General features: G+C 38.3%; 1 protein-coding gene across 12 annotated transcripts in view; it reads left to right on the top strand.

The window, feature by feature from the left end:
• Window positions 1-14742, top strand: part of MBTD1 (mbt domain containing 1) — a 59579-nt gene that overhangs the window by 9850 nt on the left and 34987 nt on the right. For all 12 annotated transcript variants that reach the window (XM_019638670.1, XM_019638674.1, XM_019638672.1 and 9 more), the window contains one exon: window positions 9586-9787. In XM_019638670.1, coding sequence (XP_019494215.1) covers window positions 9634-9787 — 154 coding nt within the window. In that variant the 5' untranslated portion in view covers window positions 9586-9633. The remainder of the gene's footprint in view (window positions 1-9585; window positions 9788-14742) is intronic.

Consider the following 14742-nt stretch of genomic DNA (forward strand, 5'->3'; position numbering starts at 1 on the left):
AAAAAAATTAGCTGAGGGGAAAAGGAAGGAAAAGAAAAAGCTAGAATAAGATTAATGATATTGTTTAACTAACGGGTGATTCAGAGGATACCATCTGAAACTGAAAGATTAGATAACATAGCTGGTACTGTAAAAGACACAGGCCTACCTAATTTTATTGTGCTTTGCTTTATTGCACTTCACAGATTCTGCATTTTTACAAATTGAAGGTTTGTGGCACCCCTGCATCGAGCAAGTCTATCAGTGGTATTTTTTCCAACAGCATTTGCTCCTTTTTGTGTATCTGTCATATTTTGGTAATTCTTGCAACATTTCAAACTTTTACATTATTATATTTGTTATGGTGATCTGTGATCAATAATTTTTGACATTACTATTGTAATTGTCTTGGGGTGCCACAAACTGTACCTATATAAGGCGGCAAATTTAATTGGTAAATGTGTGTATTCTGACTGCTTCACTGACCACTGTTTCCCCGTCTCTCTCCCTCTCCTCAGGCCTCCCTATTCCCTGAGACAGCAATATTGAAATTAGGTCCATTAATAACCCTACAATGGCCTCTTAACTATTCAAGTGAAAGGAAGAGTCACACATCTCACTTAAATCAAAAGCTAGTAATAGTTAAGCTTAGTGAGGAGGGCATGTCGACAGCTAGGCCTCTAGTGCCAGTTAGCCAAGTTGTGAATGAAAAGGAGAAATTCTTGAAATTAAAAGTGTCACTCCAGTGAACACACGAATCATAAGAAAGCTTTATTGCTGTTATGGAGAAATTTCAGTGATCTGGATAGCAGGTCAAACCAACTCTAATTCTTTAAGCCAAAGCCTAATCCAGAACAAGGTCCTAACTCTCTTCAGTTCTGTGAAGGCTGAGAATGGTGAGGAAGCTGCAGAAGTTTCAAGCCAGCAGAGGCTGGTTCATGAGATTTAAGGAAAGAAGCCATCTCCATAACATAAAAGTGCAAGGTGAAGCATCAAGTTATCCAGAAGATCTAGCTAAGATAATTCATGAAGATGGCAACACTAAACAGATTTGCAGTATAGATAAAACAATCTTATCTTGCAAGAAGATGCCATCTAGGACTTTGTTAGCTTAGAGAGGAGAAGTCAGTGTCTGGCTTCAAAGTTTCAAAGGACAGGCTTACTCTCTTGTCAGGGGCTAATGCAGCTGGTGACTTTAAGTTGAAGCCAGTGCTCATGTACCATTCTGAAAATCCTAGGGCCCTTAGAAATTATGCTAAATCTACTCTCCCTGTGTTCTATAAATGGAACAACAAAGCCTGGATGGCAGCACATCTGTTTACAGCATGGTTTACTGAATATTTTAAGCCCACTGTTGAGACCTACTACTTAGAAAAAAAGATTCCTTTCAAAATATTACTGCTCATTGACAATGCACCTGGTCACACAAGAGCTCTGATGGAGATGTACACTGAGATTAATGTTGTTTTCATGTCTGCTAGCACAACATCCATTCTGAAGCTCATGGACTAGGGAGTAATTTTGACTTTTAAGTCTTACTGTTTAAAAATACATTTGATAAGGCTATAACTGCCATAGATGGTGATTCCTCTGATGGATCTGGGCAAAGTAAATTGAAAACCTTCTGGAAAGGATCACCATTCTAGATGCCATTATGAGCATTTGTGTTTCATGGGAAGACATCAAAAAAATCAACATTAACAGGAGTTTGAAAGAAGTTGATTCCATTTCTCATGGATGACTTTGATGGGTTCAGGACTTCAGTGGAGGAAGTAACCGCAGATGTGGTGGAAATAGCAAGAGAACTAGATTTATACGTGGAGCCTAAAGATGTGACTTAATTACTGCAATCTCATGATAAACCTTGGAACTCATGAGGAGTTGCTTCTTATGGACAAGCAAAGAAAGTGGTTTCTTGAGATGGTATCTACTCCTGGTGAAGATGACTGTGAAGATTGTTAAAATGACAACAAACAGATAAACCACTACCTAGTTTAATCAAGGGTGAAAAAAGAAGGCACAAATATACAAGATAAGAAATGACAAGGGGGAAATAACTTGATACAGAGGAAATTGAGAAAATCATATGCAACTATTTTGCTCATCTCTGTAAATAAATTTGAAAACCTAGATGAAGTGGATGATTTTTTAGGAAGTACAGTTTAAGAAAATTGACCTCATTTGAAATGTAAAAAAATAATAAACTTAGATAATTTCTGTAGAAAAAATAGAGAAATTTATCAAGGAGCTCTCCCTCAAAACACCAGACCCAGGTATTTCACAAGAGATTCTGCAAACCTTTTACAGACCAGATATTCCCAATGCTACATGAATTATTTTAGAATATAGAAAATTATATATTTTCTAATTATTTTTATGAAGTAAGAGTAATTGTTTTCTAATATTGTACAAAAAATGAAAATTATGTATAAATATTTATGAATATCAATATAAGAAAATAGTGATAAATTTTACTACATAAATTTTTTAATTGCATGGCAAAATAGTCCGTAAACAAAATCAAATTTTGCCATATATTACAGACAAAGGGTAAATTTAGGTTAAATTCATAAATACAAAGAACTTTAAAAAAACATTTAAAATATTAAAAACTCTAAAGAAAAAAAGGGAAAAAATAAGAACAGATAAATCCCACACTCACACAAAAGAAGATACAACAATGGCTTTTAGGGTAAAACTATACTGAGCACATCTTGGGTTTTTTGTTGTTTTCTTTTTTACATCTTAATTTTTAATGCCAGTGCCCCCTAAAAAGGACAAGAGCTCCTTGGAGACATCATTGATTTCAGGGCTGGAGCAGCATAGGTATAAAATGATCCTGGAATATCTTCATGTTCCAGAAAGTAAGACAGTACTCAAAAATTGATGGGAGCATGTCCAAAGGACACAGGAGCCTATTCAAGGGGATCCTACTAGCCAAATCTGGGATAATGTGAGCTTCAAAATAATTAAGGACAGTAATGAGTTATAAACCATTGGAGGGAAAAGACCAGGAGTTAGTGAATTCATAGTAATAATGAGTAGGTAGGTAAATACATAAAAAGGATGATGTGAGAATTCCCTACTGACTGGTAAAAGAGTATTAGAATTAGAAAATCATTTCACCACTATCATAGTAATGTTTGGTTTGGCAGGAGTTACTGGATGCTAAATTTATTGATGGGGTGGGGTGGGATTTCAGTGAGAAACAATGTATGTTTTTAAAGTCCCCAAGATTGCTTATTGTAGCAGTGAGCACGCCTGCGGATCACCTAGATCGTCATTTCTAATGTCATTCCCCACTAAAAGAAACAAAGGCTTTTCAGAGAAGTGGATGACTCCAGGGCTCGAACAGGAAAATGAGTATAAGATAAGCCTAGAATATCTTCTTATATCAGAAAGGAAGGAATTACTAAAAAAAAAAAAACGATAGGGGCATCAGCTTGATGGGGCTCCCACTGGCCAAATTTAGGACAGTTTGAGCCCCCAAATAAGTACAATAATGAATTGTAAGCCACTGAAAAGCAGGAATTGATGAAACGGTATCTGTAGTATAAAAAAAAGGGACCTTCCTTACAGAATGATGTCAACTGATGGAATTCTAGGCTTGGAAAATTAAAAATGGCACAACAATCATTAGATGCCAAATCTGGAGTGGACTTTTGATGAGCAGAATATTTGCATGGTCTTTAAATATCTCCCTGTAGATTGCTTGTTAGAAGAGGGAAAAGAAAGGAGAACCTGACCACACCTAGACCAGGTTTTCAAACTTAACATCAGTAAGAGGCATTGGACATCTTGTAATCTGGATTTGCTACCTCAGAGTGTCATTTACATCGCATTTCAACTGGGGATCAACAGTCTGAATCTAATCTTGAGAAAACCTCAAATAAACACAAAATAAAGAAGTTTTTATTTTAGAAAAAAGGAGGAAATCTGTGTGGAAGTATTCCAAGTAATTTGTGTAAGGTTTTCTTTTTTTGTGTTTTAAAGATTTTATTGGGGAATAGGGGAAGGGGAACAGACAAGTTGCTGTCCTTTTGTTCTTCAGTCTAGTTGTAGAGGACACTACTTCACTGGCCCATGTTGGTATTATCATTGTGCTCTTCCCAGATGAGGCAGATCGGTCGCCAGCCACTGGATGGCTGCTCACAGCGGCTCTTGGCAACTCAAGCTGGCTGCCAGCCTCTCACGGTAGCTTATGGCAGCCCTGCTGTAGCCTACGCTGTCACCTACGCTGTCACCGGCGACTCATGGCAGCCCAGCTCCAGGTCGAGCTGCTGTTCACCATTTTAGCTGTAGAGGGCAGTGTCGCTGGCCCTAATGTGGGATCTGAACCGGGGCCCTCTGGCGTCCCAAGCCAACTCTTAACCAACGCACCACTCGGCTGGCCCACAGATGTAAGGTTTTCAACTACAAGTCAATTTCTTTACGTATTCAGGTTATTATATTTACCTATTCAGGTAATCTGTTTCTTTATGAGTGAGGTTTGGTTTTGTGTCTTTCAAGGAATTTGTCTATTTCATCTAAGTCGTCAAATTTATTAGCATACTAAATATTAGCTAATTTTCTTTTTAATATCTGTAGAATCTAGTGATATCCCCTCATAATATTGGAAAACTTGTGTCTTAATCTCTGATTTGAGGTTTATCAATCGTATTGCTCTTCTCAAAGAACCAGCATATGCTTTCATTTATTTTTGTTTGTTTTTTTAATTATTTCATTGATTTTTCGCTTTGAGTATAGATTTTCTGATTTTTTTTTCCTTTAAGTTTGAAGGCATTGTTTTTATTAATCTTGCTATTGAGAGAAGCCCACTGATATCCCAGTTCACATCTCTTTATGTGGCATAGTGTTTTTCTTGAAGCTTTTAGTATCTTCATTGTCAGAGTTCTGTAATTTTTATTATGATGTACGTTGGTATAGATTTTTTTTTTAAGTCATTAAGCTGGGCTGGCATGGTCTCAAGATAGAAACTATTTTGATCCTGGAATTTTTTGTGTGTGTGTGTGTGTGTATTTTTTTCTTTATATGACTCTAACATCTGCTTTGTCTTTCTTCAGTATCTCTGTTCTTTGGATTTTGGCTCTCTGTGTTTACCTTATCTTTTTTACTATCTAGCTTTTTGTCTCATGTATACGCACACGCTATTTCAAAGATTTTCTTAATTTTACTATCCATTTATTGTATATTATTTTGCCTCTTCTGTTTTTAAACCCAAGATCTATCTTTTTCACACATATCTCTGAAGAATTCATTTCATTTTTTTAAAGTTTTCATTTGCTCCACGTATTACCTGTTTACTATAGATTCTTTTTTCCTCAAGATTTGTGTTAGTCTTTCATATTCTTAGAGTCCTTTCTCAACTCATTGGTGGTCCTTGCCCATCTGGTCATATTTATAGTTAGTTACTAAGCAGCTGATTGATTGGACTGCATCAGTGCCTGAGCTGGACTTGTTGACTAGTGAGATTCATTTGTGGTGACTGGTTGTTTTTTAAACCTTCTCCCTGGTGTTCTGCAATTTTACTGTGATCTGTTTAAATGTGGACATCTTTTTGTTGTGCTTAACATATATTGTAGTTCTCTCTGTGAATTTGTGTTTTCAACCAGTATCTCATTCAACATTACCATTCTCCATTCCGTCCTTTGAGAATCCTTATTAGGCATTTATTAGATCATTACATTCTGTGCTCTTTTAACCTCTTATTTTCCATACTTCTGTTTTTCTTTACTGTGTTTTGGATATTTTCTTAATGTTTATTTTCCATTTCCCAATTCTTTTTTAGTCATGTCTGACCTGTTCATCCCATCTATTGAGGTGTTTGTTGTTTGTTTTTTAAATTACAGTGGTTATATTTTTTTATTTACAGAAGTTAACATTTAGGTTTTTTGGGTTTTTTTCAAATCTGTAGATTGCTTTTTATTCCTTTGCTCAATTTTCAATAACATTTTCATTTCTTCTTAATCAGTTCTTGTATGGTTATTTTATATTCTGTCTGTGGCATTTCCAGTGCCTAACTTTGGGATTCCTAATCTATTTCTGCTGACAATGTGCTGTAGTGGATTGCTTATTGTGTGTTTGATATTTGACTGTGTACTCATATTTGATAAAATCTATGAGAATGCTACAAGGCCTGAATTGTAGGTGATTATTTTCTGAGGTAATTTAGGATTTGCTTTTGCTGGGTATCCAGGGGCACTAATATCCTGGAACCACTTTGATTTCTTGACCCGGGGATTTCCTGACCGTCAAGGGGTAGGGTAAGTTATGACCTCAGACATACTCAGGGGGGCAGGCCTGTGATAATGAAACCCCGGAGAAGCATTTCCACCCAGAACATGTACAGAAAAGGCTCCCTTGTTAGGTCCCCTTTGCAGTTAGATTTTCCCCCCCATTCACTCTTTCATTGAAGTTGCAGCCCCCTTAAGGGTTTTGGTCTGATGCAGGAATTCCAATTAAGCTCCCCTATATAGTAAATAAATTTTACATGTATACACACACACACACGTATATGTATAAATACATACACACACACACATATTTTTTTTTCCACTAGTATTCTAATCTAATCTAAGAAAAAAATAAGGGGTAGCTGGTTAGCTCAGTTGGTTAGAGCGCAGTGCTCATAACACCAAGGTTGCCAGTTCAATTCCCACATGGGCCACTGAGATGCGCCCTCCACAACTAAAATGAAAACTACTTGACTTGGAGCTGATGGGTCCTGGAAAAACACACTGTTCCCCAATTTAAAAAAAAAAGTTAGGGAACAGCATTCCGCATGTAGAACATAGCTTCTCAGCTAGTGTGCCCTGGATTATGTGTACGTCAAGATATTCATTCCTGCAGTACTTGGGACAGTCAGAGGCCTCAGGCTGGGCGCATCCAGGGGCATATTCCCCTTGTGTGGTATAATCATTTTCTGTATGTGAGGATGGTGGAAAAGGTCAGAGCATTTCTCTGGAACATTAGTCCTTGAAGATGCTTTGTGACAGACTGCATACTATATATCCCTCTTTATCATAATGTTCATAAGTATATTAAAAACTCGAAGAAGGCCTGAAGTAAGGAAAATTTCCCAAATGTATTTATAACCATAGTACTTTTTTTTTTTCATGTTAATCGCCTATATTTATTGAAACCACAATGTTCATAATCATTGACCTCCTGAAATTTCAGGGTTATATTCTCTGAGAAGTAGAGTCAGAAGAGAGATATTTTGACATTGAAGGGTCTGTAAGTATGCATTAGCTGCCACCTGAGCTGGCTTTGAAGTGGACAAGTTTATATGAAAACTGGGTATAAGAGGTCACCTCTACTTGGTGGTAGGCTGTGTAAATTTATTAGATCTTAGAATTCTAGCCAGTATTTATTAAGTGTGTATTCCAGTCAATGTGATAAGTATTTCATAATGTTTTCCCATTGCCCTCAGGGGAAAAAAATCAATTCTTTACCCTGACCTCCAAGGGCCCTTGTCATGTGGTACTACATCCTCCGACCTCACCTCCCACACCTCCACTCTGGGCCCCAGCCACAGTGGTCTTCAATGTGCCAAGTATATTCCAGCTTGAAAGCCTTGGTCTTGCTCTTTCCTTGGCTTAGAACATTCCAGCACCAGATATTTAAATGACTGCCCTTGTCCTCAGGCAGGGTCTTTCCTCCACTGCATCTCAGTTGCCTACCCCTACCATAGCTACTCTGTCCTCACATGGCCTTGCTTAGATGTCTCCCACCAGGAAACCATAGCTTTTGTGAGAACCATGGATCTTGTCTGCTCTGTACACCACCTTATCTTTAGCCTCTGTCACTGTGAGACACACAGATACTTGATAGTTGTTGAATGGTGCATAAATAAGGGAAGAATCTCACAACTTGCCCAAGTTCACAGCTAATAGATGGCAATGGTAGGTCTCAAATCTCGGTCTGTCAGAATTCTGTGTTTCCAGCACCACACTTCACCTAAACAAGGACTGTCCCATTTCCTGCCACCTTATCAGTTCAGAATGTTGTGAGACTTGTCTTTTAGAATTGCCTTCAGACTCTTATTTATTCTTTTGAAATCTTGGGGGTAGTAGATTTTGATTCTTTGAAGATACATTTGATTTGTAGAAATACCTGAAAGTTATTCAAAACCAAATCTGCTAAATAAGGCGGATAAATCAAGCTAGTGAAAATATTGAGGGAGATGGGGGAATAAGTCTAAAGTGACCACAAACAAGAAGTTTTTCTTTTTAAAATTGGGTCTAAGAAAGTTCTGAATACTAAGAAGAGTTGGAGGTAGAACATGTGTAGAGAGAGCCTCCCAAGGGACTTCCTAAAAGACAGTTTTCACTTGGATATATCATATTTCCATTGTGTGGATTTAGAAACCAATTTTGGTGCTTCCGTAGTTAAACCTGATACAAGTGAAAATCTTATTTCCCATCTCAGTGCAGATGTTTAATGCTAGCATACCTGGAGATGACCGTTGATTCAATAAAACTAAGATATGCCTTTGCATGGTTTTATCTTGTCAAGCTTCGGACAACAGATTTCAGCTTGGTTATTAGTCATGTTAAGTTAAACTAGTCAGAAAAGAAATTGTGCATAAATGTGTAAGATGATACCAAAAAATATTAACTGAAACAAAAGAACAAAGAATAGGTGCCAAAGTAAAGATTCTTTCATTGATGGTATCTGCTCTAGCTGTAACCTACTACATGTTTCCTGGTGGTTTCTTTTTTTTTTTCTTTCTTTTTTTTAATTTCAAGTAATTTTTTTTTCCTCATTATTTCCTATCTCCTTTTGATTTTCTTCTCACTAAACTTAAAGTTTGGGGATTTATTTCAGGAAAGTTTTGAGTAGTGATGTTAGTTTGGAGGGGTATTTTTGTGGCTTGAATGAGGGAACATTTTTTGGAGGGATGAATAAATGAGTAGCAGTCCCTGAAGATGACATAGTGTCTTTGTGCTTTTCTTTTGAAAAGGAAATAATGTTTAACTTGAGATAATTGGGGATTCGTTTTAAACATTGTTTATGTTAAAGAAAAAAGAAACAGGGTTGCATATGTAAAAATGTTATCTTCTATAATTTTTTAAATACTTAATGTCTAGAAATGGTCTCTAAAATTTTAAATTCTCAATCCCTCCGGAACTCTTAGCAGTGATTTTTAAAAGCATCTGTGTATTTCCTGGATACTCTAAATTATTGCAGTATAGACATTTGCAGTTTTGGAGATAAAAGGCAAATTAGGAAATCATCTGTTATGTGCATCTCACCACAATTTTTTTTAAAGAAATCATCTGATCTCATCTCTCTTTTATAAAAAGTGACCCATCTAATTCATGGCAAAACTTGAATGACACGATGATCTTCTAATTCAGTCCGTGTCCTTACCATCATTATTGTTATTCTTATTAGCTAACATGTTAGCTAATAGATTTGTGCCTCATAGACGTAGAGGGCTCCATTTTGACAAAAGCATTCAGCTTTTTATTGTAAAATAAAATTATCATTTCTCTGGGCTTGATTTTCATTTTTCCAATCTTGTTTACCAAAATTTGAACTAAGATTTTTTAGGGAGTGCGTCTGAGTGCCATGTCACGTATTATTTCTTCTACTTTTAAGACTGAAAATTCTTCACGATCCGAAAGGAAAAGAAGAGACTCTTTCGGGATGTTTGACGGTTATGATAGCTGCAGTGAGGACACAAGTAGCAGCTCCAGCTCTGAGGAGAGTGAAGAAGAAGTTGCTCCTTTACCTTCCAATCTCCCGATTATCAAAAACAATGGACAAGTCTACACATACCCGGATGGTAAATCTGGCATGGGTGAGTATAAATATCATTCAGCCTTCGGGCGAACAGCCTTTACCTGTTAAACAACTTTATATTTGAGGCTATGTTTCAATTCCATTTCTTCTGTCATTTCCCCTCTTTAGAATTTTTAAAGAACAGTTTGAAGAAACACAGCTTGAAACTTGTAGTTTTAGAAGATAAAATCACTGGGTTTGTGTTTGATCTCTCTATTTTGACTTTATTTCCACTTTCTGGTGGAAAGCTTGTAGAACAAAATGAAAACAGAAAGCTGTTGAGAAACTTCAATGTGGACTTAAATTTCGTAATTAGATAATAAATCCCTACGTAATTGAAAGTGTGTAGGATAATAGACTGACAGTGTGGGAAGACACTTGCCCTCTGTAGCAGTTCCTTATAAGAAGCTTCCTGTTTTAACAATTCCAGTTATAGGGTATCTCTAAATTTCCAGAATATTCTTGATGTTGAACCACAATTATCCTTGCTCTAACTTTTGTCTTTTGGGTTTAATTTTGCTCCTTAAAGGTACACAAAATAATTCTGATTTTTGTTATGCCGTCTCTTCTCTTCATACTCGGACACATAGTTTCAGTGTGTCTCTAGTAACACCAAGTCACTAGTCGCTTCCACCATTTCTCACAGTATCATAGTGATTTAATTCATCGGTACTCTGCTCACTTTCCTTTGGGGATACTTCAGATTGTGTGGTGGCAGGGCAACAACGTGTTCTGATTTGCCTGAGACTGTCCTGGATTTAGGATTCAAAGTCCCACATCCTGGAAAGTACCTTAGGCAGATGGTTGATTACCCTGTGTGACTAGGGCGGAAGGGAGTGCAGCCTTTTATCACCCTTTTTCAGGACACTATTTCCATTCATGACACCAAAATTGCTTTAACGTTTTTGAAATTAATACTGAATTTGCAAATAATTAAAACCCTTTGATCTTTATCATATGAACTAAACCAATTTAAACCAGTCTTGTGCTTTTGCAGTTGATTTTTTTATAACCGAGGTGTAAGACTTTAAGCTCTCCATATAACTTTTCTTTTTCCTTTTTTTTTTTTTTTTGGCATAATAGCTTTATTAGTTCAAACCAAGGCATCACATGATCATAATTTTTTTTTCTTATTAAATTTTGGTCGTCTTAGAAATTTTTTATTCCTATTTCTGTCATCTAATGTTATGCTGTGTCATCTAATCTTCCAGTTTCATGTCATTTGCAGATTTGATGGTAATGCCTTGTAGATCCTATTTTAATCTTTTGATTAAAAAGCTGAGCAGCACAGGGCCGGGTACAGAGTCCTCAGACTATATCAAAGAACTTCACTTCCTTAATTAGGACCCACTAGGTGTGGTCACCCAACCAGTCAAAACCAGTTCAGTGTCTTGCACTTAGGCTTAAATTTCTCAATTTTTATTAACAAAGCTGCTGAGAGATTTTATCAAAGGTGTTAACGCCTGTTAATATGTATCATGCCATGGCTTAGTCTCACCATACCAGTCTGTTAATCTTATCACAAAAGGATATAAACTCTATGTGTGCCAGATTGTTTTAAATACTAGAGATACAGAGATGACCATAATAGAATAAAGTCCCTGCCAGGTGGAGCTTACTTCCTAGTCTTGGGAATTCTAGGTTGACATGTATAATTCTTAGTAAAGATACATTGTCCCCTTGGGAATAACAGTTTTTCTACCTGGATGATCACAAACCTTTTTAATACCGTATTTGCCGGCGTATAAGACGATTTTTTGGCCCTGAAAAATATGCCTCCAAGTGGGGGGTCGTCTTATACGCCAGGTACACTTCAGATAGACTGCCCATAGTGCTTGCCCCGTGCCATAGTGGCCTCCCGATGCCCGCCCACTTCATTCCACATACCGTTCAGGCATCAGCAGCGCTGCTGGGTGTATGCTCGGCTGTTATGCGATTTTGCTGTTATGCGATTTTACCACACTCGCAAAATCGCACACAGCCGACCATACACCCAGTATGATAGCGCAAAATCGCGAATCGCGATACCATACTGGGTGTATGGTCGGCTGTGTGCGATTTTGCGAGTGTGGTAATTCGGGTTACCATATATTTCTTTACATATTATGCATTGAAGATTCGCGATTTTGCGCTATCATGGTGCCTGTTAGAATGTTGAAGAGCTCTCACTTGCGCACTAGTGAGGTCCCAGGGAGATGCTGATGCAAGGGTGGACCAGACTGCTATAGTGACAGGGCGGGCAAACAGGGAGCAGGGACCAATCAAATCAGGCTTTGTATACAGCCAACAGCCAACCACAATACTGCACCATTGTACAGTACAGCATAGAAAATGTCGACCAGTCAAACCCCTATCATCCCTATCATGGCACCAGCCAAAAGAAAGAAGTATGATGCAAATTTTAAACTGAAAGTTATAAACTTTGCTAAGGAAAATAATAATTGTGCTGCTGCAAGACAATATGGAGTAACAGAAAAGATGGTTCGGGACTGGAAATCAAATGAGAAAGCATTAAAGAGTATGCCAAGGGGTAAGTGTGCATTAAGAAGAGGCACCCCAGGGCCGGCCGAGTGGCGCGATGGTTAAGAACTCGCTTGGGATGCCAGAGGGCCCCGGTTCGGATCCCACATATGAGGGCCAGTGACACTGCCCTCCACAGCTGAAATGCTGAACAACAGCTCAACCTGGAGCTGGGCTGCCATGAGTCGCCGGCGACGGCGTGGGCTGCAGTCCCTGTGGCAGTGGATTGCCATGGGCTACCGTGTGTGGCCAGCAGCCAGCGTGAGCGGCCAGCAGCCGCAGTGAGCGGCCGTCCAGAAGCCGGTGACTGATCTGCCTCTCCAGAGAAGAGCGCAATGATGGTGCCAACTTGGGCCAGTGAAGCAACATCCTCCACAACTAGATTGAAGAACAAAACGACAGCAACTTGTCTGTTCCCCTTCCCCCAACTCCCCAGCACTGTTCCCATCCCCCCAATTCCCCAATAAAATAAAATAAAAAAAAAAAGAAGAGGCACCCCACACTGGCCAGAACTCGAAAAACATGTAGCAGACATGGTGGCTCAACATCGCCAAAACGGTTATGTGGTGACACGAAATACAATACGCTTGTTTGCACTTCAGTGGGCCAAATCAAATCTGATATTGTTTTACCTTTTATTTGGTGTGTGGAAGGTGTGCGGAAGAGGGGGTAGTCTTATACGGCGAGTATATAACAAACTCTGTATTTTGAGTGGAAATGTTAGGGGGTCGTCTTATACGCCCAGTCGTCTTATACGCCGGCAAATACGGTAATCTGTTCTAGAATTTTTACAACAGAAAACGGTAGGTTTTTCTCCTCCCCTCAGACACCCTTTGTTCGTCTCTAATCTTCTGGCACCTTATATTTTTCCCATGATTTCTCATAGACTTAACAAATAGTGGTTAAATTACAAGTCCCTCCACTTTTACCTGTTTGGGTAGAGATTTGAACCCACTCACTTAGTTGTTTTGTTTTGTGTTTTTTTCATACTTGTTTTCTGTTGATCTTTTTTCCCCAACATAATGATTACCAAGATCAAGATCAAGATAATCACACCCATTACCTCACATAGTTAACGTTTTGTGTGTTTGTGATGTGAACACTTAAATTCTACCCTCAGCAACTTTCAAGTATATAATACTATATTATTAACTACAGCCACCCTGTTGTACATTAGATCCTTACAACTTATTCTTTTTATGACTGAAATTTGTACCCTTTGACGTACATCTCTCCATTTCCTGCAGCCCCTGGCAACCACCATTCTATGAAATAGGCTTCTTTTTATTTTTTAAGATTCCACATATAAATGATACTATACAATATTCGTCTTTCTCTGTCTGACTTATTTCACTTAGCATTAGGTTCATCCATGTAGTGAGAATGACAGGGTTTTCTTCTTTTTTTATGACTGAACAATATTTTATTATAATGAATATTTCATTATATAGATAAATATATACCGTATGTATCTGTATACATATGTAATACATATGTATATCACAATTTCTTTATTCATTCATCCATCAGAGGATATTTAGTGTTTCCAAATCTTGGCTATTGTGAATAATGCTGCAATGAATATTGGAGGGCAGATATTTCTTTGAAATACTAATTGGCAGTCAGCTGATGTTTGATAGGGCACCAAGAACACACACTGGGGAAAGGATAGTTTCTTCAATAAATGGTATTGGGAAAATTGGATATGCTTATACAGAGGCATGAACCTGGACCCCTCTCTTACACCACTCACAAAACTTAGCTTAAAATGGATTAAAGACTTAAATGTAAGACCCGAAACCATAAAACTCCTAGAAGAAAACATAGTGGAAAAGCTTTTTGATACTGGTCTTGGCAGTGATTTCTTAAATAAGACACCAACAGCTAACATAAACAGTGGGACTACATCAAACTAAAGAGATACTGTACAGCAAAGGAAACAATAAATTGAAAAGGCAACCCAGAGGGCCAGTCGAATGGTGCGTTGGTTAGGAGTTGGCTTGGGACTGCAGCTCTGAGCAGCAGGGCCCCGGTTCAGATCCCACATATGAGGGCCAGTGACGCTGCGCCCTCTACAGCTAAGATGGTGAACAACAGCTCGACCTGGAGCTGGGCTGCCGGGAGCCGCTGGCGATGGCATAGGCTGCAGTGGGGCTGACCAGCAGCTGGCGTGCACTTTCTTGAGTTGCCATGAGAGCCCGTCCAATGACCAGTGAGTGACTGCCTCACCTGGGAAGAGCGCAATGATCACAATACCAACATGGGCCAGTGAAGCAACGTCCTCCACAACTAGATTGAAGAACAAAAGAACAGCAACTTGTCTATTCCCCTTCCCCCAATTCCCCAGTGCTGTTCCCCTCCCCCAATTGCCCAATAAAAACCTTTAAAAAAAAAAAGGGGGTTAATATCCAAAATATATAAACAGCTCATACAACTCAATAGCAAAAAAGCAAA

Source organism: Hipposideros armiger, unplaced genomic scaffold (genome assembly GCF_001890085.2).
Source record: "Hipposideros armiger isolate ML-2016 unplaced genomic scaffold, ASM189008v1 scaffold_40, whole genome shotgun sequence".
NCBI classification, from domain to species: Eukaryota; Metazoa; Chordata; class Mammalia; order Chiroptera; family Hipposideridae; genus Hipposideros; species Hipposideros armiger.